At 43.0% G+C, this 25089-nt stretch overlaps 1 protein-coding gene across 2 annotated transcripts in view; it reads right to left on the reverse strand.

Annotated features, from left to right (window-relative positions):
* Positions 1-24212, reverse strand: part of LOC121598612 (26S proteasome regulatory subunit 6A-B-like) — a 68242-nt gene extending 44030 nt beyond the window's left edge. For both annotated transcript variants that reach the window (XM_041925692.1, XM_041925693.1), the window contains exons 1-2: positions 22796-24212; positions 22586-22709 (exon numbers count right to left, since the gene is read on the reverse strand). In XM_041925692.1, coding sequence (XP_041781626.1) covers positions 22799-24094 — 1296 coding nt within the window. In that variant the 5' untranslated portion in view covers positions 24095-24212 and the 3' untranslated portion in view covers positions 22586-22709; positions 22796-22798. The remainder of the gene's footprint in view (positions 1-22585; positions 22710-22795) is intronic.
* Between the last annotated feature and the right edge of the window lie 877 nt (positions 24213-25089).

Genomic DNA, 25089 nt, shown 5'->3' on the forward strand with positions numbered 1-25089 from the left:
GCGCGCGTCCAGCCCCCGTCGTCCCCAACCGCGCCTCGACAAAAGGGATATTCTGTGAAAAGGGTTGATATTTACTTTAAAATTACACTTAATCACTTTCTGCGAATACAAAAATAGCCCGAAAGTGGTTGGGGACAACCAGGAGCATTAGGGGGGGGGGGGGGGGGGGCGAGGAGTTTGTGTGCGCAAAAAAGCAAAATAAATGAACATATTGTCTTGGGCTCCGCTACGTGCCGCTGATAATATATTCCGTAAATTTTCAATTACCTTTGTCTTTGACATTTTTCTTTAAAATTCGTTAACATTCGTGGATGCCGGTTACAAATGCTGGTAAAAATACATACTAATACAAATAAGCATTTATCATTGCCTTTCGTTATAAGTTTATGTGCCTGTTTAATTTTTTTTATTAACATATTTCACATACCTTCACCGGTCAAACGCTTTTACAAACGCAATTTTGCATATCTTTAGGCGTTTTCTCAAGGACTAAGGTTACTAAAGCAAAGACTAAATAGACTCCGACACGACTTATTAGTACAACGGGGTCGGAGATAAACAGTCCTTGGTGCGGGGAGATGGGCCAACAACAGCCATAAAAATAAAATAAAATAAACACTAGTATTTTAACTAGTAGTATTTTAAAACCATTGATATTCTACCGGGTCTTTTAAGTCAAATAATATTTAGACAAAAGATCACTACATAGAACTTTCAAGGCGTATCTTGAATGACAAAAATGACAATTTTTGGCAGTATTCAGCCTCAAGTACACTCTCCCTTAATTGCAGAAAAAGTACGCAGTAAGATGTGAAATCTCTCTGAGGTGAATCTTCAAGGGACCGTCAGATTGGAGAGATATTCATGTTGAGGAAAGCTGATGAAAATGTTGCTATGCAAGAAAAACACGTCATCCTTTGACCAATATTTTTTATAAACTATCATTCAAAAATTCACCTAAGAGAATTTCGGCTGTCAAATCGTATATGCAGCTTCCAGAATATCCGCTTTAAGGAGATATTCATCTTGAAGAGACATAAAATGTATAGAATATGAAGAGACTACATCTTAGGGAGATTTCACTGTATACAGCTTTTCCTACCACCTGTCAAAAAATAACAAGCAAAGCTTCGTGCCATCGACCAATTAGTGCATAGTCTAAGTTTAAGTGAACCAAGGATAGCTTGAACTGTTTGATTTCTTCGAGGCATAGAAACAGTTTATTTTGCAGTAGATTTCAGACAGAACCTATACCATAAAACTACCTATAAATTGCTTGCTTGTTTCGACAGGGCTGTTTAATGTAATAAAAATATGACGAAGCTAGCCTAGCGATTTATTATCTATTTTCTTTAACACATAGAGACTGAAAATATCAGGCTTGTGTCATCGCAAATAAACTAAATTATTGAAAGCTCAACTGTATTAATACAAGAAAATGTAAGTTAATTCCAAAACACGACTACGTTTCTTGGCAATAATAATTCAATTTAAAACAAAAAATCAAATTAATCAGGTACACAAATTCAAAATAATCAACTACCATTCACGGCATTTGTTTGTAAAATTAAGTTAGCGTCTTACAACAATCCAAACAAAGAACGCATGATGAATAACGACCTAACTACGTTATAATGTCCTGGGCGCAACAAAATCCCCTTCATTATTTGTTTCATTTGAGAGCGCCCCCCCCAAAACAGAATGCATCCTTTTTCACAAAATTTTACAGCAGTATAATTTATGAGCTATGTTTTTTGTGGCCTCTTCGCTCGCTCTGTGCAATATAATAAAAAGCAACATAATTTAAACCAGACCTAACTAGATTAATATCGCCAGTCTTTTCCCCCCGTCTCGGTTTCACCACTGCCCCACCAAATGTCACACTAACCCGTCTTCCCCCGTGCACGCGGCGTGTGGGTCATTTCCGGTTTCACCCCAAACACACACACACACACACCTTCGCACACAACCAACATAAACAGGACCCATATAGCGTTCTTTCCATAAGGTGCGAGGGTTAAAAAAACACTCCCACCTCTCTACCGCCGTCAGTGCAAACCCACTCATTTTGTTAATGCACTTGCGATCGTATCTTTTCGGTGCAGCAGTCGCCGCTGCACCGGGCAGGGTGTGTGCATAACGCAGGGCCAGTGCTGTTTTGCAGATTCGCTGCAGTCTCGGCGACCCTGTGTTCGCGTTTCCGACTTCCGGCACACAAATGCACTGCCGTGGTGGCCGATGGTAATCAGCGACGGTTACCACAGCGAGGTGCATTGCGTCTTAATGCACTAACCAAATGGGGGAAAGGGAATCGGCCCAAAGAAAACGGGTGCATAGTTGGTGCCCGACCTCAGTTCAAAGGTATAAGAGAGCTGGATTATTTGTAGCTTGTAACAAAAAATATGGAAACATTTCGCATGCACATAAAATTACAACTCAGCATATTCAGCAAAGGAAGGGAAGGGATAGGCCTCGAACGTTACAACCATGCCGCGTAAAATAGGCACTACAGCAAAGAAGAGGTGAAAAAACAGTTGCGACTGGAGCTAAGCGCCCCCGTCAATACGCTTGCCCAATGGACCATCACGACATACGCTTACACAGTTGTGCTTGTAATAAGGCTATTATTTAGGGGTTAATTATGTTATAATTGCAATCGAATGTTGCCAATTTTGAGCGGTAATTATTGAGCCCAACCACCCCTTTTGTATTGAGCGGGAAAACAGACGGCGCACTTGCATGCATCCCCTCTTTTATTAAAACTAATTTCGCTTGTTTTGGCCGCCAGTCAGGAGAATGCACGGTGTGTCACCACCACACCTGGAGGAGAATAGTGCATAAAATGTGCCACTGTGCTCATTTTATTAGGCTATTCAATAGATTGGCACAGCGCTGTGCGAGAACGATCGCATCCTGTAGCGAAACAACACTAATTGGGGACGGGCCATGGTTCGTTCAATCTCGAACCACGGAACGGCCGGCGGAACGGAGCACGCTGAGGCTAGAAGCGATAGGATAATGCAGCGATAACACTTCAAACAAGATGACTTTTTGCTGGTCGACTTCGGCAAATGCGTAGTCGTGATTGAGTGATTTAAGCGGAATTGCAGCTTAATTTGAATCAGTGTAGGCGGCTTTTCCAAGAGACAAATCTTTCGCAGAATTTGTTCCGCTCGGTACCGCTAATCTGTTACAAAGCCTTTGATGTGTTTTGGAATAGATCGAGCTGTTACTTTGTATTTGAGCTACTAAATTTGTGCAAGTGATCAAAATTTGTCCGTGGTAAAGAAATTTAAAAATACTATTTTGTTTTTTTTTTATGTTTGTTGGATATAAGGTGATTTTAAGGAACAGATAATAACACGAATAAACGTGTCACGACCAACGATTTCAAAAACCGAATAGCAACCAACTTGAGTTCTTAATACCAAAACCAGTAAAAACTCTTTGCAAGAGTAAGCGTATCAACTAGATCCTTAGACCATCAGGCCTATTCTTCTCTTGCAATCGAGTCATTTCAACGTCATCACTTTGAAGTTCATGTTCATGAGTCGAGATAAGAATACAATAACTATACAGGGTTCCGAGTCAATTTCTAATGTTTACAACATTTTTGATTGTGTGCGAGATGTTTTTCAACAGCTGGCCAAATGTTGTATTTGCATCACAAACATTTTCCAGTTCTTCCACATGATTTTCAACACGTCTCAACCTATATTAACTTTTACGGTTTTTTGTGCTGTGTTGAAAATCATGTGTAAGAACTGAAATTTTATTATGATGCACCATTAGACAGCTGTCGGAAAACATATTGTAGGTGGCGAATAATGCTGTGCACATTCGAAACTGACTTGGAAAACGCTGGAAGTAGTCAATAATACGTATCACCGGTCATATTCAACCTATTCCATCACAAACTTACGCATATGCTGCAACATGAACTACTCTGTATTCTTGCAGTACCAATGGGATGTGATGGCCGTTACCCCTAGTAATTTGATTCAACAAGAATTTTGACTAGTCTAGTCCCGGTTGGTAGAATCTATCGGGTGCCAGCGAATTCTAGAGTGTCCGCTAACTTCGAGTTATACTCAAACTTTAGACTAACTCGTTTTGAGTAGATAGGTTCTTTTTCTTTACATGCTCCAGCTGTTCAATACAAGACTTAAAACATCGTAAAACATGCACATTGTACATAATGGTTGCCTGTCATTGTATCTGTCTATGACTACATCAGTTAAAATCATGAAGTCAATATCCTTTTAGTGATTAAGACAGGTCTAGATCAATAAGGCTGGTAAAAACATGCTATGATAATCACAAAGTTGTTCATTACGCATTACTATAAGCTGATACGACTGAAATGCATTTATTAGGTCTTGAATGATGTCATTTTAGTCAACGATACCATCATCTTCCCGCACAAAACTTTCTAAAGAAAAACATATTGCTAGAAGTTATACATTTATAATTGGAATATTCCATGTTTAAGAACAATCTGTTCGCGAATTACTCAGTAAATGTGTAGTTCAGACATTAGCATGTCTCAATTGCATGTAAGTTGAATTTTCTATTTTTTAGTAGAGGTTAGGTATTATAGGAATTAGATTGCAGGTATTTTAGAAGGGTACTGATAATGAAGGGGTCTGATAATTTAAGGTACATAACTAGCTATTCAATAGGATTCTATGCTGGCTTTGGTAGTATTCGAATCCATGAATTGAACTCTATCAGCAATGTATCCTCAAATAAAACATCAACTCGACGTAGAGAGCTACCTCAATTGCACGAAGAGAATGCGTCTGACTAATATTTTATCAAAAAGCAACATAATTTTTCAGCAGGTAATATTCAAATACTTTCAATGCGCTAAAATTCATATCAAATTCACAACTCTTTCAATAGGGTTTGCTGAGCAACAGACGATTACGGTAATTACAGATTAACCAAAGAATTCTGTTAATTAGTTATCGATAGTAAATTATATGCACTGCTAAATAAGCTTACCTTTTTTCGCTTCGTCCTGATATTCCGGTGGATTTCAATATAGGCTAAACCACATTCAACTTGCTGGTTGGTAACGGGCAGTTATAACCATTTAATTTTCCCGCTAAAAACCACTTGCAACACACTATTACACTCAGACAACGAGAGTTTTTGGTAACAGATACACACGCACACTCTAAACGAATTAATGCACGGTTGATGTTTTTTTTTCTCGCAACAAGACAAAAATCACACAATTCCAGCACAATTCTTAAGTGTCGTCCTGCTTGCGGGGATATTTGATCAATTGTTGTTTGAATGGTTTTTTTTTAAGTCAACACACTATTACACTACGCCGAACTACACCGCAACTATTCTTTCACTGATTTTCGAAGAGTTTACTGCATTTGGACGGCTTTACATTCCACGAAAATCCACTCGGCGTTTCCACGTAACTTCTGCAACCCCCCGCGCTTTGCTCTGTTGTTTCCCTGCGGCTCGCCTGTCGCTTGTTGGAAAAGCTGTTTATGAGTTTTCACGACGTTTTATCGTAAACACGGCGTATTACAACACACGGTCGCTGGTTCGGTGGTGGTAGTGTGGTTGCGGTCACAGCACACAAGCAGCACAGATGATTTCACTAGCAAAGGGAGAGATGCCGATGGATCATTACCCACACAGACAATGGCGCCGAGAAGTGAGAGTGTTTTCCACCGTGCCCGTACGGTGCCGTACAAATGGAGGCAGAGCAAGTACAAGCACACAGACAGACACACACGCCGAAAGGGCTACAATTTACTCCCTGGCATCCAACACATCCAACACATTCACTAAAACATTCACCACACTACCACGGACAGCGAGCGCATGGTTCCGGAGCAGCACTCACGCCAAACTTTGTTGTTGTTGCTGCCGTTGCTCGTGGTGCGTGAGAAAGGTTCTCACGTGCAGTCACACTAAATCGTGGCAGGGTGATAAGAGGCAGCGGCGGGACGGGACTTTCACCGCGTTTGACAGTGTGCGTAGCGTACTAGTTTGGGTGGCAGACTCTGGCTGCGTACAAAGGTTTTCCGCTTCACACACCAACGGGACAGACGCAACAAAGCGTGGTAGGGCCGGGACTGGGCTGGTGTAAAGGACACAAACAAACACACTGAACACTCACACCCAGCGTTATACGATATACGGGGCAAGCAGGCGCACCACGACACGTGAGCGACACACGACGGCGACCTTTCACCCTCCCCCGTCACCCTTTTCGTGGGACTGTTTTTTTTTTTTGTTTTCTTCACGAGCCACTGCGTTCACGCACGGACTGGGTACGAGAACCTGGAGGAACCTTTTGCACCACAGGTTTTATCGGCTGGGACGCGCGTGCTGGACGGCTGTGACGGTGTACAACCGTGGTGGACACGTTCGGCGTGCGATTTGGATGGTGGGGAAGTAGGGTTAACGCGGGCAAACGCAAAACACAAGAACACTGAAAGCGGAGAGCACAACTAACAGCAGGCAAACAGTAGCACGAGCAGAGCGAAAAGGTACCCGCCGATGGATTGGTCGATCCTTTCCGAGATACACGCACACACACACACACCCGCGCACACTCGCACACGCAAGGAGCTGTCAAAAAACGGGCGGCACATCCGTGTGTGAGTGAGCAGCTAGCAGGTGAGCTGCGTGAGTGTCCTCGCCTTGCTTGATTCCGGGGACGACACGGAAGCATTTAGCCGAGACAAATGCGTTTAGCGAAGACACACACCTTTTCCTGAAGGTGGCAGGTTGCTGTGACAGAATTTTGGACAGACGGGCATGTGGTTTGCATCAAATTTTCGATATCTGGCGATCGAAAGAAGACACCAAATGATTAGACGCAATTGAATGTTTGGGGTAAGGTATACATTCGTTTCATCTCAGGATAAATCAATTATAACGGTTACTTTAGTTCAAAACTGAAACGTCACCACCATACGATGACGTCACTAATAGCGTGCTATAATAAATCGTTGAGCTCTACTCATTTTGCTTCCAGAGTGTCGTTACGAAGTCAAACACTTGTTTTACTTTGACTACATTGGTAAAACCTCATTTTAACATTATTGGTAATAATTCTGGATAGAATAGAACAATTCTCGGTGCAAAGTTTGCACGAAACGTCAGAGTTGAAACAAGCGAGTTGTTACTACTGCGCATGCCCCGCAGCCGTGAATCATTCGATGAGTGTACCACCACCGACGGAAATGTTGGGAACATTGCTTTATTCCCATCGACTGACATTGGGAGTTCGGTCTGCCCGGAAACTGAGAGCTGAGAAATCAATGACGTCACACATGTACTAAACCAGGAAGCTGAAGCCGGGAAAACGCACCATTGAGCTGTACTAAAAGGATGCTCACGTGGTGCACCGGAAGATACTGCCTTGGTTGCTTATTTGTGTTGCAGAATTATTCGTTGAAAATGAATAATTCTTGTATAGTTGTACTTCTTCTTGTTCTTGCTGTGATACCTATGACATGTTTTTTGTTAAGTAATGAGTTTCTAACATATGTAAAAACATTGAATACTGAGAATCTAGATACGACGACATTGCCAATCTTCAATGTATCCTCAATTCTAGGTTTCGACGCATTCGTAGGCTAATGTCAAACAATTATTGTGACATGATCTTATCCGTAATGATTGGAGGAGATTTTTGTTTTATTTTCATGTTTCCACAAGCCAACTTCCTGGGGCCGCCACAGACACACCAACGCAACCATCTGCCTTGCAGAATTTGTCGGAGAAAAATGAACTATCTTCCCCCCCTCCGGAGTGAACGTGTTAAGAGATGCGGTAAAGAAATAAAATAAAATCCAACTAGCGCAATCACATTGACCATAAAACCCGAGCAGTTCGGGGTTATGTTTATTTCCTCCTGGTTCGTGCGGCAAACTCAATCCGGCAACCAGTTCCGACCGCTCCACTGGGGAGGTAAACCGACGGGACGGGACAGTGTGCCAGACCATCGGACCCATTTCTATGGTAATTTGATGGCGTGAGGAGAAGCAGAAGACGAAGTAAAAACGTCACACTTTCTTTTCTACTCCACACCAAATGGTTCGGTGTGAATGTGGAAAAAATACCCCAAAATTTTAAGCGCACTGCCAATGTCCAGAGCAAGTACTCAAGTGTATGCGTGCGTCATACCCGGAGCAGCGAATGGTTCTATTGAACCCGCATCTACCGGTGCGAATCCTGTGTTCGATTCAGCACATTCATCCCGGGGACACAATCCCCGTGCGTGCCGAAGACGTCCAACGGGCGGATTGAAGTCGGTACTTCATTTTACGCCTTCCGGGCGTTCCCGTTCTCTCTCTCTCTCGAGTGTGTTTGTTTACTCATCAAGCGAACGTCGGGTAAAATCAGAGGTTGGCGTCACACAAGCACAGCTTCTGTGACACACACACACATACACACAGAGTCGACAACCGAATTTGTTTCCTTAGTATAGTTTTAGTGCAGGATGAGTGTTCTGTTGTCGGCACACGACCAAGAAGATCGTCTAGGTTTACGATCTTGTGCGAAGGCTACTCCAGGAAGAGGAACCAAAAGAAAAGCCAAACCTTCTTACCATGAACCACAGTTTCTACTAGGCGTATGCCTAACCGTATCCCACCGTAGAAAAGTCATTCTTGGCCCATTCTACCGGAACCATTTCCCCCCATCACCAGAGCATTCATTGGATTCTTGATTTGGCCCTTGACTTCCCCTTGCCAAGCATCGAAGCATCGGTTCGCTCAAGAACAAATGCAAAGGATAAACACGGATAGAACTGAGGCACTAAACGCACACACACAACACACATGTCGTTTGCCGGTCGTGCCTTTTTATTGTTTCACCTTCCCCCATACCTCTACAATCCCACCTTGCCCGTCGTTCCACCATTCGTATTTATTCGGTTTTATTTTCTCAAACATAAATTTTTCATCAGCTTGTGCAAACACACACACACACACACACTCTCCTGCTGGAAGCGGATTTCAGGTTAGCATTCCAAGTGTTTTGCGTGTGCAACAACTTCCCGAAACTCATCCATGGCAGCAACCAAAAAACCAACCAGGAGCATTAAACCAAGGGGCCACCCTACAATGCTGGCAAACATGCCCGCCCGCACCTTCCAAAAGGGACACGAGTACACAACAAACAACAACCAGGTCCCGTGTTTCCTCGTTTAGTTTCCCCTCGGACCCCCGCGCACACACGTTCAGGGGGTTAGGTTTGTGAGATGAGTGCAGTGACAAGTATTTTTTCGTGTTTCTCCTCCTTCACCGCCAGGGCGCCTCGTCAAAGCGGAACATAATTGAGCGTTGCGGCAAAACACAACCGACAAGGGGGAAAACATACACATACACGGCCCGAAAAGGACATCGGCGGGGCGTTGTGATGATGAAAGCGCACGGAGCGGGAAGGATGGGTGGGTCCTGATTATCTCATTTTTCCCTCCAGCGCTACTACCCCATCGGTAACGTATGCTCGGTCTGTGGCTTGTTCTGTGCTGCAAGGGAGTGGTGACGATGGTCCGTTCGCAAGGTTTGCCGGTCCCTACAATCTCACACCCTCACGGATGAGTGGCATTCAAGCGCGCGCGCGAGAAAGATTCAGATGCATTCAAGCACAACAATTGAAAGGTTAAGTACTAGGCGTTGGTGTGATTTAAATCAAGATTTCATCAAAGGTGTGAGGGTTTTAATAGTTAAATCCGTTCATTTTACAAGGGAATAATATGGGACCCAAAAATGAAGAAGCCTTTTTTTATTGCAAAGAAAGAATCAATGGCTGAAATTAGGCAACAAAGAATTTTGGCAAATCTAGCATTTCAGAAGAAATATACATCACAGTTTAAGATACCGTGACATAGGGATTGATATTGGAACCTACGGAGGTCATATATTGATAAGACGTACTATATATACTCCATGAAAATCCTAAAGTTATTCATTCTTATGTCTCTAACAAACCACAAACTCTGGTAAATCTTGAACCTACTTTTTTTAGACTTCAGTTCAACCATATTGTTAAGCTGTATATAGTATTATACAAATATTGAATAGTGAATAGTGAATATTTTAAGATTGGTACAGTGGCCAACTCGCATGACTTGACAGCATGCCCGTCATGGGTACCAGCCCTGTATGAACCGAGCCCCCATACGCAGGATTGATCCTGCTCTCAGCACACCAACAAATCACAGAAATGAAAGCCAAGCTTATTAGTGGCTTAGGTAGGTCCTGATTACCGAAGGTCGTTGTTTCAAACTTAGAGAAAGAAGAAATTGAACGGATTATTTCGTACAAATCATCAAGTTAAGAAATTGAATTCCGAAATTGAATCTGGAATAGAATTTACTGCCGCATACAAAAAATTGATCTATATTTTAATATCTAACATTTGCACAAAAATGATCACAATACAAATTTGTTTAGTTTTCTTAATTCATTTCTTACTCCTTCTTTTCTGTCAGTCCTTTATGAACAGGTTCTTTAATAGATGAACTGCATGTCCAAAAGGAGGCCTAAGAGTATACAAGAATCAGCTCGCGCTTCTCAAATCCTGAGGGGGATTGAATTTACTGACACCTAAATCAGAACTACCATCATTGATAACGATCAGAAACTTCAAAGAACAACACTGCATGCCCTTCACATCCAGAATTATACCCAAACCACAACATCCCTCAGATTTTGTCCCCCAAAATGATACCCAAAAATGATAAATTCCGACAAATAAGTAAGGAACTTGCACCTGCTGGTGCACGTTAATAGCCAGCAAAAAAAACTCTTTGTTCCAATTATTAAACAGTGGATTAAAAAAAGGGTTTTTTTACAAAAAATTAAAAAATGTTCAATTGAATCATGAGAATTAACTATATTAACTTAATTTCAATCAAAATGTGAAGTTTAAATGGTTCACAGGGCGAAATAAACCTTATTTTGTGAGGCCCAGTTCTTAGCAGTTTTGCTAATAATTCACTTCGTTTTGATCAAAATCGGCCAACATATTTTCATTTGTGTTTAAAAAAATCTCTTAAAAAATGCAAGTAAGCGAACTTGCAAATAACATTCGAAAACTCGAATGATTTTTTTAAAAAACGCACTAAATGATAATTAACAAATTGAAAAAAACGAGAAAAATTAAGTTTGAATAGAACGATCAACAAGTTAAACGAAATAATGATAGATTCACTATAAATATCGCCTGAACTAGCATAAAACTGCTTATTAATGATGACTACAAATCACGACAATTATACAATTCAATAAAAATAGGAAACTCAATACATTCCTAACGCCCTAGCCAACCGGCATGACAGAGCATCCTAATAAATTAAATGCCCCCCACATAAACACAATAAGATTATTACGATCCGCCCGTCCTAACCCGCCACACAATCTCACGATGACGATACCAAAAGTACGCACGACTTCCTGTTATAATTCCGATAAGTTAATTAATACCTCATTCCCACGCTGTTGCGCACGCCAACATCAAACCCGGAAAAAGGCACAACTGTCCAACCAACCTGTCGCCCATTTAACGCACTCGGCTCCCGGGTCACCTGGGGAAGAATAATTATTTCCTTCCGTGCGGATGCAAACGCTCCGCGAGCGACAGTGAACCGGAGCAGCAGCAGGCTTGCCCCCAACACCCTCTATGGATAGGATTTGGTCTTAACTTTTAATTACAAAACTTTAGCTCCAAACTCCTTCCCACCAACACTAGCAAATTCTCCCGCCTAGCAGTGTGTCATGCTGTAAGCGAATGGACAAGACAATCTCAGGTGGGAAAAGCGTACCTTTTTACGTATGCAATCGTTGACGCGTTGGGATTGTGTGTGTGTGTGTGCGCTATGGGAATTTTCATTACCGTGAATGACATTTCCATATCAAGCAGACCACAGAGGAAAAGGCCAGCAAAAGGCAAACCCTGTCCACTGTGGATAAGCGAGTTACATCGTGTAAACCGCGTACCAAGAAAGTCAGTTTTCCGTAGAATCGGACATGATTTGGATAGGATTTCGCTAAATGTTTCATCTCAAGATAACGAAGAAAAATGTGTTGCGCAGTTGTAATGGTAAGCCAGCTGTGGAAGCTTTCTTTTTTCCCTATTTTTTAGATAGAAAATCGCGTTTGGTCCAAATCTCTCCTAATCATCTCAAATCACCCCAAAAGGCTTTTCCTAGGGCCAGAAAAAAACACCCACCAATATCCCAAAGTATCCTTCCCATTTAAATCCATGTTTCGGTTGCGTTTTGCTAATGTTATGATAAACTGCAAAATGATCCATTTTGCCTCCACTCAAGAGCACGGGGGAGGTGGTGGTGGGGAGTGGTGTATTGCCCAAGCTTGCAAATCCTCGCGTAACTTTGCTGCGGAAACACGATTAATCTTCTGTTTTTTTACTGTTTTTTTTTTGCTCGTCCCGCCCAATCAGCCAGCCCGGGCATTCGCATTCCTGTACTGCTGCTGCGGTCCCGCTGACAAATTGGATGTCTACGGAATTGAAAATCATTTAAAATGAAACCAAGCCCTAGCTGTAAGCGCAGCGGAACGCGCCTTTTTTGCACGCAACATCGAGCAGTCGAGAAGCAGACCGGTGGAAAGAAGAAGAGAAAAAACACAGCACACGATCCGCTTCATATTTTATTCATGGCGCGCAAGTGGTAAAAATTTGGTACTTTTTTCATATTACTACTTGCCGGGGAGATGCTTTTTGACTGCCACTTACTACACACAGGCTAGGACTACCCTTAGTGTTACAACAACACCAACAAGAACGAGGAAAGGGCACGATGTAATACGATCGAGAAAAAAAAACGGCAGAGAAAAACCCGCCCATTCTATGGATGGGATGAACACCAAATTATGCTTAGTCTATTCGCTGCGCTGGAGAAGGTCGAAAAAATAGACCGTTTTTTTCCTTCTCCTTGCCAACAACAGCCGTGTCCTTGCTGGGCCAAGGAAGTGGCAGTGCGTTATTGGTGCGAAGCAACAACAAAAAAAAGGCAGCACACTGGTGGCGTTGACAAAAGTGATGCCCAATTTGCATTTCGTTACCGGATAATCTTTCACACATATCATTCACCAGCCGCTGACCCGCAAAAAGGGCCAAATAAATTCATATAGCGTACCGAAACCGTAGCCATTGCAGGCATAATGTGACATTAATAACAATTACATCGAACTGATGTGCAGCATTGCTCGATTAAGGATACTCTGGGGGTGGTGGTGCTCATCGTGTTTCTTCGCTTACAAGGACTGATGAGCTTTCGGGATAGCGCACGTACACACATTGAATTCGCATTTTATGTTTGGGAAATCAAAGAAGGTAACGGCTTACAGGGTTTTCCAACTCACTTGCGAATGTGCAACATCATTATTCACGAGTCTTGCAGGGGTTTCAAGGGAGTCAAGATGTATATCAATGGCTGTCAAATGGTGTATTTGCCTCAAAATAAAATTTCAATTCTTAAACATGATTTTCAGCACACCACACACATACACCACCAACCACACCTTGTAAAAAATCATGTGGAAGAACTGAAACATTATTGTGATGTAAAAACAACATTTGACAGCTGTTGAAAAACATCTTGACTCTCTTAAACCCCTGTAAGACTTCGTCCGAATCATTTAGAATTTCTCAGCTTTAACTATTCTCAGCTTTATAAGCATCTGGTGTTAAGATTAGAAATGAGAAGACAAACAAACCTGATAAGTCAAATTCGTTTTTATGAAAATAAAAACAACAAATTCAAAATATTCTTAAACCAATTTTGAAACCGTCTGATTTCGGGTAACATATTTACTTGTTTCGAATTATACAAAACTTATGATTCGTGGCTGCGATCGTCGGTTAGCTAATAATTTCGAGGCCAGTACACAGTTCCTTACTTGATAAGGTCAACTAAGAGTTTGAAATATAGCCAACATTTTAAGCGCCTACGGTTTGGCAACACGAAGGCAATATTTGCTTTTTAACACAAGACAGATGTCAAATTCAAATCATTCCAATCTCGCTGTAAATATCATTTAGGTAATTTAATTTAGGAAATTTAATTTAGGTATAAAACCAGAAAAAAGTTCACCTATTGCGGTATTGATCATTCCGTTTGTAATTACTTTAAGGCATTCGTTTTTTTTTTTTTTTTCATTTTAATTATTCCTTGGCATAAAATGTTCGTAAACGGGAAAAACCCCATTAATCAACCTTCTATTGAACAGAGGTTGACTTGTTCATGAACTGTTGAAGGAAAAAGTGCTAACGCGTAGAATAATTATTCAAAAGTAAATCATTCCGTTCGACCAGTGGCTTTTAAATAAAACCTAGTTCCAAATTTTGGAACGTAGAATATTTTAAGCAACTTTTTATCTTATTCTAAATATTGTTATTAGTCTATTCTAATTATCTTCATTGCACTCCAGGTACTGCAAATGAACTTTGAAAATCGGATTTAAAAAATGTGTCTGTGTTTTAAAATAAAATAAAATAAAATATCGTGTCGCAAAACATATTCCTTTCAATGACATCATTCCATTGCCTATACATTTAAAACACATTGTTTTCATAGAAAAAAAAATCCTACAGGAAAACTGAAGGAAAAATCACTTGTTTCACCTTCTCCAGCTAGAATTGAAATCATAAATAGAAACCCCTTTTATAAATACAGCTGCTAATGATAGGTGAGACGCGGAAGATAATCTCCTCCGACTCCCTCTCGTTTGCGTCTCGAAGCGCTAACTCAATCGCTTCTTGGCCATGATTCGACTCATTTGCCACTATAAATCAAACCATTTCCACGGTACATTAGCGAATGGAATGTTGGCTGTGCCAGGTAGCATCGCTTTTAGCGCAGCCAAGAGGAGCTGCAGGATGTGCGTGTGTGTGTGTCTGTGTGTTTGTAAATATTTTCTCACCGGCTGGATGTTCAAAAATCCGGCCATAAATAATTCTGTTCCGGCAGAGCAAGCAAACGAAAAACGACGGAACAGTGCGTTCCTGTTGCGTTCGGAAACAGGTGCGCTTGGGGATAAGGCGCAACTGAAGGCCAAACTAAAGGCATTTCACAATTTCAACAAACGAAAAAAAAGTACAAAACTCATCGCATTTTTTAGCGTTTGGGAATGGGTTACACAAACTAATGATTTAATTTAACGCTGCCAGCACACCAATGCCAGTGCTGGGGTCTGTTGAAATTTGGGCAAAGGTTTATCATAACGTTTGCGTTTTTATCTCACTGCTTGGTGACCTTAGTCCTCGCGTTTGCCTGTTTTTGGCTTAAATTATATCACTGCATTTCAATAAATCATTGCCATAAGCTTCCCGGCTTCTTACCAGCCGTTTAAGCCGCACGCAACGACGTCCTTCTGATTGTACATAAAAACTGTGAACGATTTTTGAAGCACGCTTTATACAAAAAAAAGCCGCATTCAACACTACAATACATCACAGCCGCGGCAGCGGAACCCAGTGGTTGGAGCGAGAAAAATTAGCTTACAAAAAGACACTCTCGCAACAGGGTTCCATAAATTTGCCAGCTTTAAGGCGTCCGGGAGTCCCCACCCCCCGGTCCAGTTTGCCGCTGCTGCTAATCGAATGACGCGGCGAAAGGGAAACGAGACACTTTTCGATATTTTTTGGCACTCAAGGCACAGTACTACCAGTTTCTATTTGAATTTTCGCATTAGCAGTAGGATTCTTGGACTCTTAATTTTTCTAACCAGAAAACATCTTACCAAGCCAACGGAACGATCTCCCCAAATTCTCGTTATCCAGCTTCCTCCGTGCTAACGTGAATCAATAAATTCCAACTAATTTTCTTCAGCAAACCAACCAACTACCATCCCCATCCCCTTGCCAACGCGTTTCACGCTTTGTTGGATGCACTTTGACTTCAACCGCAAAAGTCAAGCATTTGTCACTGGGTGCAAAAGTACTCTCGAATGTCCCATATACTACCGAAGTAGCCCCAAAAAAAGCCACTGCTAGGCCATCAATAAACCATCCCGACGATGCAAAACGACGGTGGCGATTTCTCTTTTTACTCACTGTTTTTTTTCTATTCCCGTTCCTTCGTCACACTTGTAAAGAGCAACGCAGTGGAAGGCTAGGAACGAACAAACCATGTCCTGCATGCTGCAAGCGCAAAGAAAATCGGAAGTCACTTGAAACCACCGCAGGGCCTCGTAAATGAACCACTTTGTAGCCTTTCACTGTACGTTGGCCCGTTGCCAGCGATGAGTGAGTGAGGGTTTTTTTTTGTATCTGTATGTGTATGTGTGTGCATATTCACCGTGCTTAACTAGCCAGAAACAGTAGAGCCGTTACCGGAGAGCATTGCAGCAGCTCAGTTTTTAGAACCTTCGGGCACACGATCATTCGATTCCCGTTTTACCTCCCGCTTCTAACTTTATCCAGGCGACAGAAAGAATCGCAGAATAAGAAGAAAAAAAACATATTGGAGCACATCCCAAGAACCACTAGAAACTGGAACATTAAAAGATCCCAACTTCCAACCGGTTGCTGCGTTGCCGGTGGCGTACACGGCATGGCCAGCGCACCGATGAAATCGGGAGGTAGTTCACAACTGTTTAATTGTTTTGTCGAAAGCACTCACGGGAATTGGATGACACTGTGGTGATTATTTTCCAATGGCCATCCCCGCCAGCGCTATTGGGGAAAAGGGGGGAGTGGACAATCCATTTTAAACGGAATGGGTAAAACTGGTAACAGAGTTTGAGATGTTGAGTGCACACATATCTCGCTTTATAGAAAAGAGGAGAGGAAAAAAAACTTGCAAACATGATGAATAATTCAGCAGAGAATTTTGCCAAATGATGTGTTAATGTTAACGGCACACCATTTTCAGGGTGAATTGAACTGCCTTTATCGCGAAGAATACACATCTCGTTTGGAGTCTAAATTGTTCTCGACTGCAAAAGAGTTTGTGCTTTTTTTCCCCTGCTCTTTTTTCCCCGTTATTGTGCCACCAATCTCAGCATCTCGGTACCGGTCACACAAATCGAGCAATATTCGCACGTACCACCTTGAAACTACCCTTGATTTATGTGCCCAGTTATGATTGATTGAATTTTTATTTTCCTCTCCCTATTCTCCCCCCCCAGCGGCCCGGGGAGGGTTTAGGATGCGCCGTTAGGACGTTGTCGCACTGCAGAGCTTTACTGCTTCGGTGTTGGATATCTTACTGCCAACGGGGGAGACGGGCCCGACTACCACAGCAAATACACACACACACACCCACCCATCTTCGGCAATCGTATTCGTCCTCACCACCATCATTATGCCTCATCGCCGTCATCATCGTCGGCGTGGTCGAACGATCCCGTAAGGGATCTCTTTACTAGCACGCTCACACACACAAGTAGTGCTGCTGCTGCCAAGCATATGGACCGTAAATCATACACCAAACCCTGAACGACAATAGTAAAAAAATGAAAACATTATTAGTATTATTGCACTCAAACATGGAGTCACTGGTTGATGCACCATCGTCGCAACGGAAAAAATCTGCAAACATACTTTTTTTTTCAAATTTTAAGAAGATTTTCATGAAAATTCTTCTCCAGAAACTAAGACACACATGTACATCAGGACGCAAAGCATCAAGACTTCTGTCTTAGGACACCTCCCAGCTTTTGCGTCACGTCACACAGCGCAAAAGACGTAACATCCAAATCGTGTCCAAGCGCAAAGGCAATATCATTACCCTTACGGACCAAAACCCAGCAAAAAGGGACCGGTCACCAGAGAATTCGGTCGGCAGAAAAGCAAATGTTACGTACATTGCCATCATCATCAACATCATCATCCTCCTCCTCCTTCTTGCCGTACTTCTCTATGTCCTGCTTTTGGGATTGAGTGCACCGAAATGGGAGCATCATAAACGTGTACACATGCATGCACATCACTTGCTCTGATTTATTATGCAGTCGATATTTCTCCATCTGCCACAGCTAGAGGATATCTTTCGGGTACGATAAGAAGTGCTCAAACAAGCCGTGTACAAAAGACCAATACAAAAAAAATACACATGCAAGCTCCCTTATGGTGGACAAATATTGCTTTGATCAGAATTGGTCGGGTGTGTGTTAAGGGATCGCGCAAATCCTTTTGGGGCAGAGTAGCAAATGATGCTACTTAGACGAAGTAAACAATCCAAAATCCTGCATATAAATAGTGTCTCGGAGGAATTAGAACATCAAATTTAATTTCTAAGTTCGTTTTAAGGCACGTTAAAGTTAGATTTGTACTTAAGAAAGTCCTCACATATTTAGAAGAAATCAGCAAGAATACATCATACAGTACCTAATTTTTGGAACAGCAACATGTGCGAAAATTCTGAGTTTTTTGAGTTTTGCGAAAGTGTGCGAAAATTTGAGTTAATAAAAGTATAAATTAAAGATCTTCAAACTATAACTACAATATTGAACATGTTTATGTTTCAGCTAGTTAAATCCTAAACGCACACATTGGAATAGCTTAAAACAAACAAATTGAAATATTCTTGAAAAAGATTTCAGATCTTTTCGTAGGAACTTCCATATACTTTACCAATCCCATAAACAGGAATTTCATTACAACATTAGTTTAATGTATCTTCAACTACTGAAACTCTCCAATTCCCGATTGCCGTATAATAAAATAGGACCCAAATTCCGGCCATCTTGCACAGTACAACTCCGCCCCAAAGCGGGATTACAACGTCCAAGCACACAAATCATCAAGCATCATATCATTGTCCTAATAGATCGCTAAAATCAAAATACTGCAGGCACATAAATTGACCACCACCGCCACATCGCTTCAGGCTCACAATGTCCTTAAACATGCGCCATTAGGAGAACGCATGGTTCGTTTGGTTCCTTCCTTTTTTTTTTTGATTTGCCACTCTGCAATGTCGGCAAACACGCACTGAATATACAAAACCCGGCCATTCGGCGCGACACATACGCGCAAATTGTGACACTAAATGGATTGTTTATGGTCCTAACGTGATTAGCGTGAAACTACACCTTTTTCCAAATAAAAAAAAAACCTTCCGGATCCATTACGAAGGCCCGCTACCGCAGACCCTCTAATGTCTGATGGGCGCCGCTGCCGTTTTGATGAACCTGCAGTGAAGATGAACCAGCGGTTAATTCCACTGGTCTTCATCGTGTTTCGTTTTTTTTATTGCAAACCGATCTTAATCCAGTGTGTCGTTGGAAGGCGGTCGTAAAACTCTGCACACTTCTTTAACGGTATGTATTTGCAGACGTTGAGCGATACGTTTCCTAGCCATCAAGCCGGGCCTCCCCGGCAGGTCATTCCCAGTGGACACCGGCAGGAATTACGACCCGAACCTAATCCATTCCCCGGCACCTGGAATGATTTCCCCTCCATTACGCCACACATGCAACCCTCCGCCCCGCGGCAGTACGTGCGCCTGCCTCGGGGCTATGCACAGGATTCTGAAGCTGTGAATGCAGTTGTATTTTGTTCCTTTTTAATAACTTAACCCATATGAACAAGTTGCTCGTCCGGCAGAGTCCGGGCCAACACTCTGGAGAGGGACACTCTTGTCTCACCAATAAAACCAAGCTACCAACAGCAGTACATGGTGTTACTACTAGTAGAGAGCTCACTCGCTAGCAAAGCAGCTTCTCAGCAATTGGCAACACCATAACTCCTCGGCCGGACGACCTGCAGCGGCTGCATACACGGCGAGCGTGTCGTAAAACGTGCCAACAACTCAACATGCATCACACACAGGGCATCGTCGTTTCGATTACCTGTGTTCTCGCCGCTGCAGCCAACACAGCATACCTGCTGATTATATATCGTTGGTTAGGTTTCGTCGTCATAAAAATGGACCAACCAACCAACCGTGGGGGAAGTGGTAAGGACATCAGAGTTCGAAAGGTGAATGCATAAAAGTGGCAGGACAAAATTACACACGTTTCGGGATTATTTCTTCCTGGTCGCTAAAAACGACGTCTAAACACGTAAAACATAAGTAACGAGAGATTTACTAGCGCCACCGTCTTTTGCCACCCGGTTACCTTTCTGGACCTCGATGAACATCATCATGAGCGGAGAAGTCTTAGCCGAATTTTCCTGTACTTTTTTTTCTCACCTCACCAGGAACACCAACCCCAGCGGTTTATGATGGCGTACGCGCGGGCACACGAAAGTCCACGAGCCGTGACGGTACGAAGCATCGAAATGGACGGGTCGAAATAAAGGTAACGCCCGGGCATTAAAGACGGAAAGTAATTTATGAAGGTGCAATAAAAACTTACAAAAATCATAACAGCCGAAGCATCTTCCCCGGTGGTGGCTGCTGGGGGGATGTAAAAGAGGGACGAACCCGACAGAAAAAAAACACACACATCCAATATCCGAAGTGTGTCGTAGAGGGTCGTATAATGGTGCAGGAACGAGCATGTTGCCGCATCAAGCATCCTATTCCAATTTCCCGACGCTTCATTCATTCCTCCCCCAAAACATTGTTGCCCATTCCCGCACAGTGTTGCTGTCGGATGGAAAGTCAATGAAGAGGGCGTCGTGTTTAACCTGCCCATACGAAAAATAAAGCAAAGAGGAAAAGCGCACATATGTTGCGGAAAATGATGGAATTAGTGGCAGCAATTGAGACATCGGAAACGTGCAAAGGTAGTAAAATGACACGCCAAAGATGAAATGGCATAGAAGGAAGAAAATAAAACGCAACGCAAGTGAGAAAATTCGGCTTTCGCATCTTTGCCCGGGAGTAACCAGTGTTCCTAACATACGAGACAGTTTCTTCCGGTCCAGGGGTGGATATAGCAGAAACAACCCTACTGGACACCATCTCACCCTCTGTTGGCCCCTGGAAGAAAGTGTGGCCGCACGAACGGTAAGGCGAAAGGCAATAAATTCAAATCCATGAATTAAAAATTCAATAAAAACCTATGTGAACACACCAAATACGATGCCGTGCGGTCCCGCTGCTGCTGCGGTTAAGGGTTACGACCAAGAAACACGTGTTCCCGGCGGCGAAACGACTGCTACCGCTATTCCAATGCTTTCCTCCCAGTATCCAAAGAGGGGGAGAGGGAGAGGGAAAGAAAGCGATTGAATATGTATAAGAAAGCTGATCGAATTTCTGGTTGTGCAGTGGTGGTATTTTAGTTTTTCCACTTTGTTTTCAATGTATTCCCCCCTTTTTTATTTGCTTGATTTGCAAATGCTACAACAGCACGTGGCAATGCCCAGTGGTGTTGGATTACGCAATAAAGACATCAAGATGGCACGAGAGAAAGGGTAGATAGTTCTATTTCCACTTACATTTATTCGTGGTGGAACCAATCAAGTTATTAAGATTGACTTTTGTGGACAGAATAAAGAAAACAAGATTTTTATTTTTAGGTTATTTTTCATCCATCCTTCATAACGTATAATGAGAGAGTATCGTTACCAAATATCATACGAGGACATTTCAATCCAATCAATTGAGATAAGTGCATGATCGGGCTAAATTGTGAACAAACCACAAAATCAGTCAGATAAACATTCAGTTATCTAGAATACCACTTATCCGCAGTAAAACGGCTGTAAAACACCCTTCAGGATACTTAAGGTTCTTAAGTCTTCGAAAACAAAAGAGGCAAATGAAGTCAGTAGGCTCAAAGTATGCATAGAAATCATCTTTTAAATAATAACACCTGCAGTTGCCACCAAATGCTATGTTTTTGTATTAACATGACAAAACAACCTGTAGTGCCAATCGACTTAAACCCAGTTGATTGAACAGCTTCTTCAGTAAAAAAATCTTCAGTAGGGCTAAAATGACAAAAAAACAATGTCACAATGTATTGCCGCAATACTCACAACAATCCGGCAATATGTCCTTCTTTGAAGTCCAAAATATAGAAATGTTCTTATCTTAAGACGAGACATTAGACGGTCCATATCCCAGAAATCGAAGGACTATCAATTGGGTATTTATAATGGTATGACAAGCAACGAATTTTACGTGAGCAAGAGGGTCATGCTAAGATCGTAAGCTGCAAGCAACAACAGACACATTAGACACTTGGTCTAGGGTCTAGTTGCCATAGCAAAGCCATCTTAGCATATGAAGAGCACGCTTGCAAAGTGACGTACGTATTAAATCGTTTCAAAGGGTTTAAATAACGCTTAACATTTGCGGCTCTTCCCTAGCTAGTTGCACATCTTTGGATATCCCTAAGCCAGTTCCACAAATTCGGTCAAAGCGGGAACAATCGAAGCGGTAGCCAACCATTACATGTTGTACGCATTACTGAACCGGAATCTCTTGAGAGGCATTCAACGTAACTACAGCTGCCGCTCCTCTTGGATCGAGTTAGGTAAATTGGCAGCCTATGAAAGCTTCCTTACTAAAGATCTTTAGTCCCACCAATTAAAACAAAATGGTTTCCTGTCAAAAAATAGTTCCATCTTATGGCCACACGAATATATTATAAAATACTGGGAAAATTGAATCCGCACATGTAAGACACAACAAACGAGCAACTGGACGACGACAAACAAACAAACTTACCCTACCCTCGGTGCCATATTTTCGCAATTCGTTTTCGCAACGAAACATTCGAATGGTTTTTCAGATGTTTCTTCTAGTTCATAACTAATGAAATAAGTTCACAGGAATCCAATTATTATTCTGACTGCAAATGAAACAAAAGAAACGGAAAACAGCAGAAGTTAGGAAAATTGCAGCAACGTAGGAACAGACACACACACACACACACACATTTTACGTAAAGTAGTTCAGGGCGACCTTCTTCTTCGCCTGCACCTCTAGGATGGCCTCCATGAAATCTTCGTGCGCAACCTCCACCGCCGAACGGCGCAACGCAATCATGCCAGCCTCCACGCAGACCGCCTTACACTGGGCACCGTTGAAATCGTCCGTCGAGCGGGCCAACTCCTCGTAGTTCACCTCCCCGCTCACGTTCATCCGGCGCGAATGGATCTGCATGATGCGCGCCCGTGCCACATCGTTCGGATGGGGAAAATCAATCTTCCGATCGAGCCGCCCGGACCGTAGCATCGCTGGATCGAGTATGTCCACCCGGTTGGTCGCCCCAATCACCTTGACGTCGGCCGACGAGCTGAACCCGTCCAGCTGATTCAGCAGCTCCAGCATGGTGCGCTGCACCTCCCGGTCGCCGGCCCTGGTCGAATCGAACCGCTTCGTCCCGATCGCGTCCAGCTCGTCGATGAACAGGATGGTGGGCGCTTTTTCCTTCGCCAGCGCGAACGCATCCCGCACCAGCTTGGCCCCGTCGCCGATGAACATCTGCACCAGCTGCGGGCCGGCCAGCTTGATGAAGGTCGCCTTCGTCTGGGCGGCACAGGCCCGGGCCAGCAACGTTTTGCCCGTGCCCGGCGGCCCGTACATCAGCACGCCCTTCGGTGGCTGAATGCCGATGCGCTCGAACTTTGCTTTGTGCGTCAGCGGCAGCACGATCGCTTCCATCAGCTCCGCTATCTGCGTGTCCAAACCGCCGATATCGATGTACTGCTCCGTGGGTCGCTCGATCACCTCCATCGCCTTCACCCGCGAATCGAGCTCCGGCGGCAGCTTGTCCATAATTAGGTGCGCGTCCTTGTTCAGCCCGACCAAATCTCCCGGCCGCAGCGCTTCCGGCTCGACGAGCCCAATCATGGGCAGGAAAAACGTTTGCCGGGTGGAGGTTTTGATGACCGCGCTTTTACACTTCCGCTGCGAATCCTGCAGCAGCATCGCGTCCTCCTGCTCCTTCTCCTCCTCGAGCGGATCCATGTCGAGCACCTCCATGACGGTCGCCACCAGGTGGGGCAAACGTTTGTGCAGCTTGATATGCTCGGCGTTGGTTTTTACCTTCCCGGTCAGTGTTTTCAGATCCATGACGGGAGACACTAGCAGATCCTTCAACGCTTTGATCTCGTTGTTTAACCCGTTCGTGCGTCGAATTAACTCCTCGGTACTCCAACCTAGGAACGTTTCTTCAACCGCTTTATCGATGGAATCTTCCCGTAACTGCGATTCTATCTGGTGTTCGGCCATTATATTAACCAACTACAAGCACGCGACAGTATGAGCACGACCGTACACTTCCAGAACTTGGCGACGAATGTAATGATTACGCAACTTTTTCACCGACGCGCACGGACAAAGTGAACTTTGATGACGCACTTATCTGAGTGACCCGTTGGCAACACTGCACAATGACAGCAGCGGAATTGCAGGGGTCGCTTATTCGAATGAGATACTTTGTGGAGTGTTTTTTTTTTATTTAAAAACGAATGCTGCGAATTTTACGAATGTTTTCAATCTACAACTGAAATGCATTCTTCAAATAAAATCATATCACACAAGTGCACAAATCCGTACAAACTTTAGTAAGTGGTCCTTGTTATTTGTTTATTACTTTGATTGCCAAATTTGTGCATTAAAACAACTGCTGCAAGCAATGATTAGATCACCAGTAGCACCCCAAGTGCCACAAATCCACTAAACGACCACTAAACGGCTTCTAAACGACTCAAGTTCTCTACCTAAACGGAATATAAAAAGACTTCGTTTAGCAGACGGCAAACGACTCATGCATTCTAAAAATAGCGAAAAAGCTGGTGGCGCTCTCTGTTGGTGGGATACCCCAACCAGTTGAGCTTCATCGCTTGGAGGAGAGCTTTCTCATTTCCTCTGTACTGTTGTATGGTTTCACATTGTAGTTATGCATCGCTAGAACTAGAACGGCGATACAATTGTTTAAATACTAAACTCCAATGGTAACCACCTGCATTGAAACAAGTGAGATTTGAGTAATGGTCGTTGGTGTTGATACCCACGTATTTGACCACACGACCATTCATATAGATTTTTGCTCGGAAAGTTAGAAGGCTATATAGGTCATGATAAGATGAAACTTGCCGAAACACATTGCAAGAAAAGGATAGCAATATAATAATCAGTTTTAATACGCCATCTATACATCAAACCAATGAAGCTGTGGAGCTTTCATTTTTTTTCTATGGATATTCAATCTTCCAGTCGTTTAA

This window comes from Anopheles merus, chromosome 3L (genome assembly GCF_017562075.2).
Source record: "Anopheles merus strain MAF chromosome 3L, AmerM5.1, whole genome shotgun sequence".
NCBI lineage: Eukaryota > Metazoa > Arthropoda > Insecta > Diptera > Culicidae > Anopheles > Anopheles merus.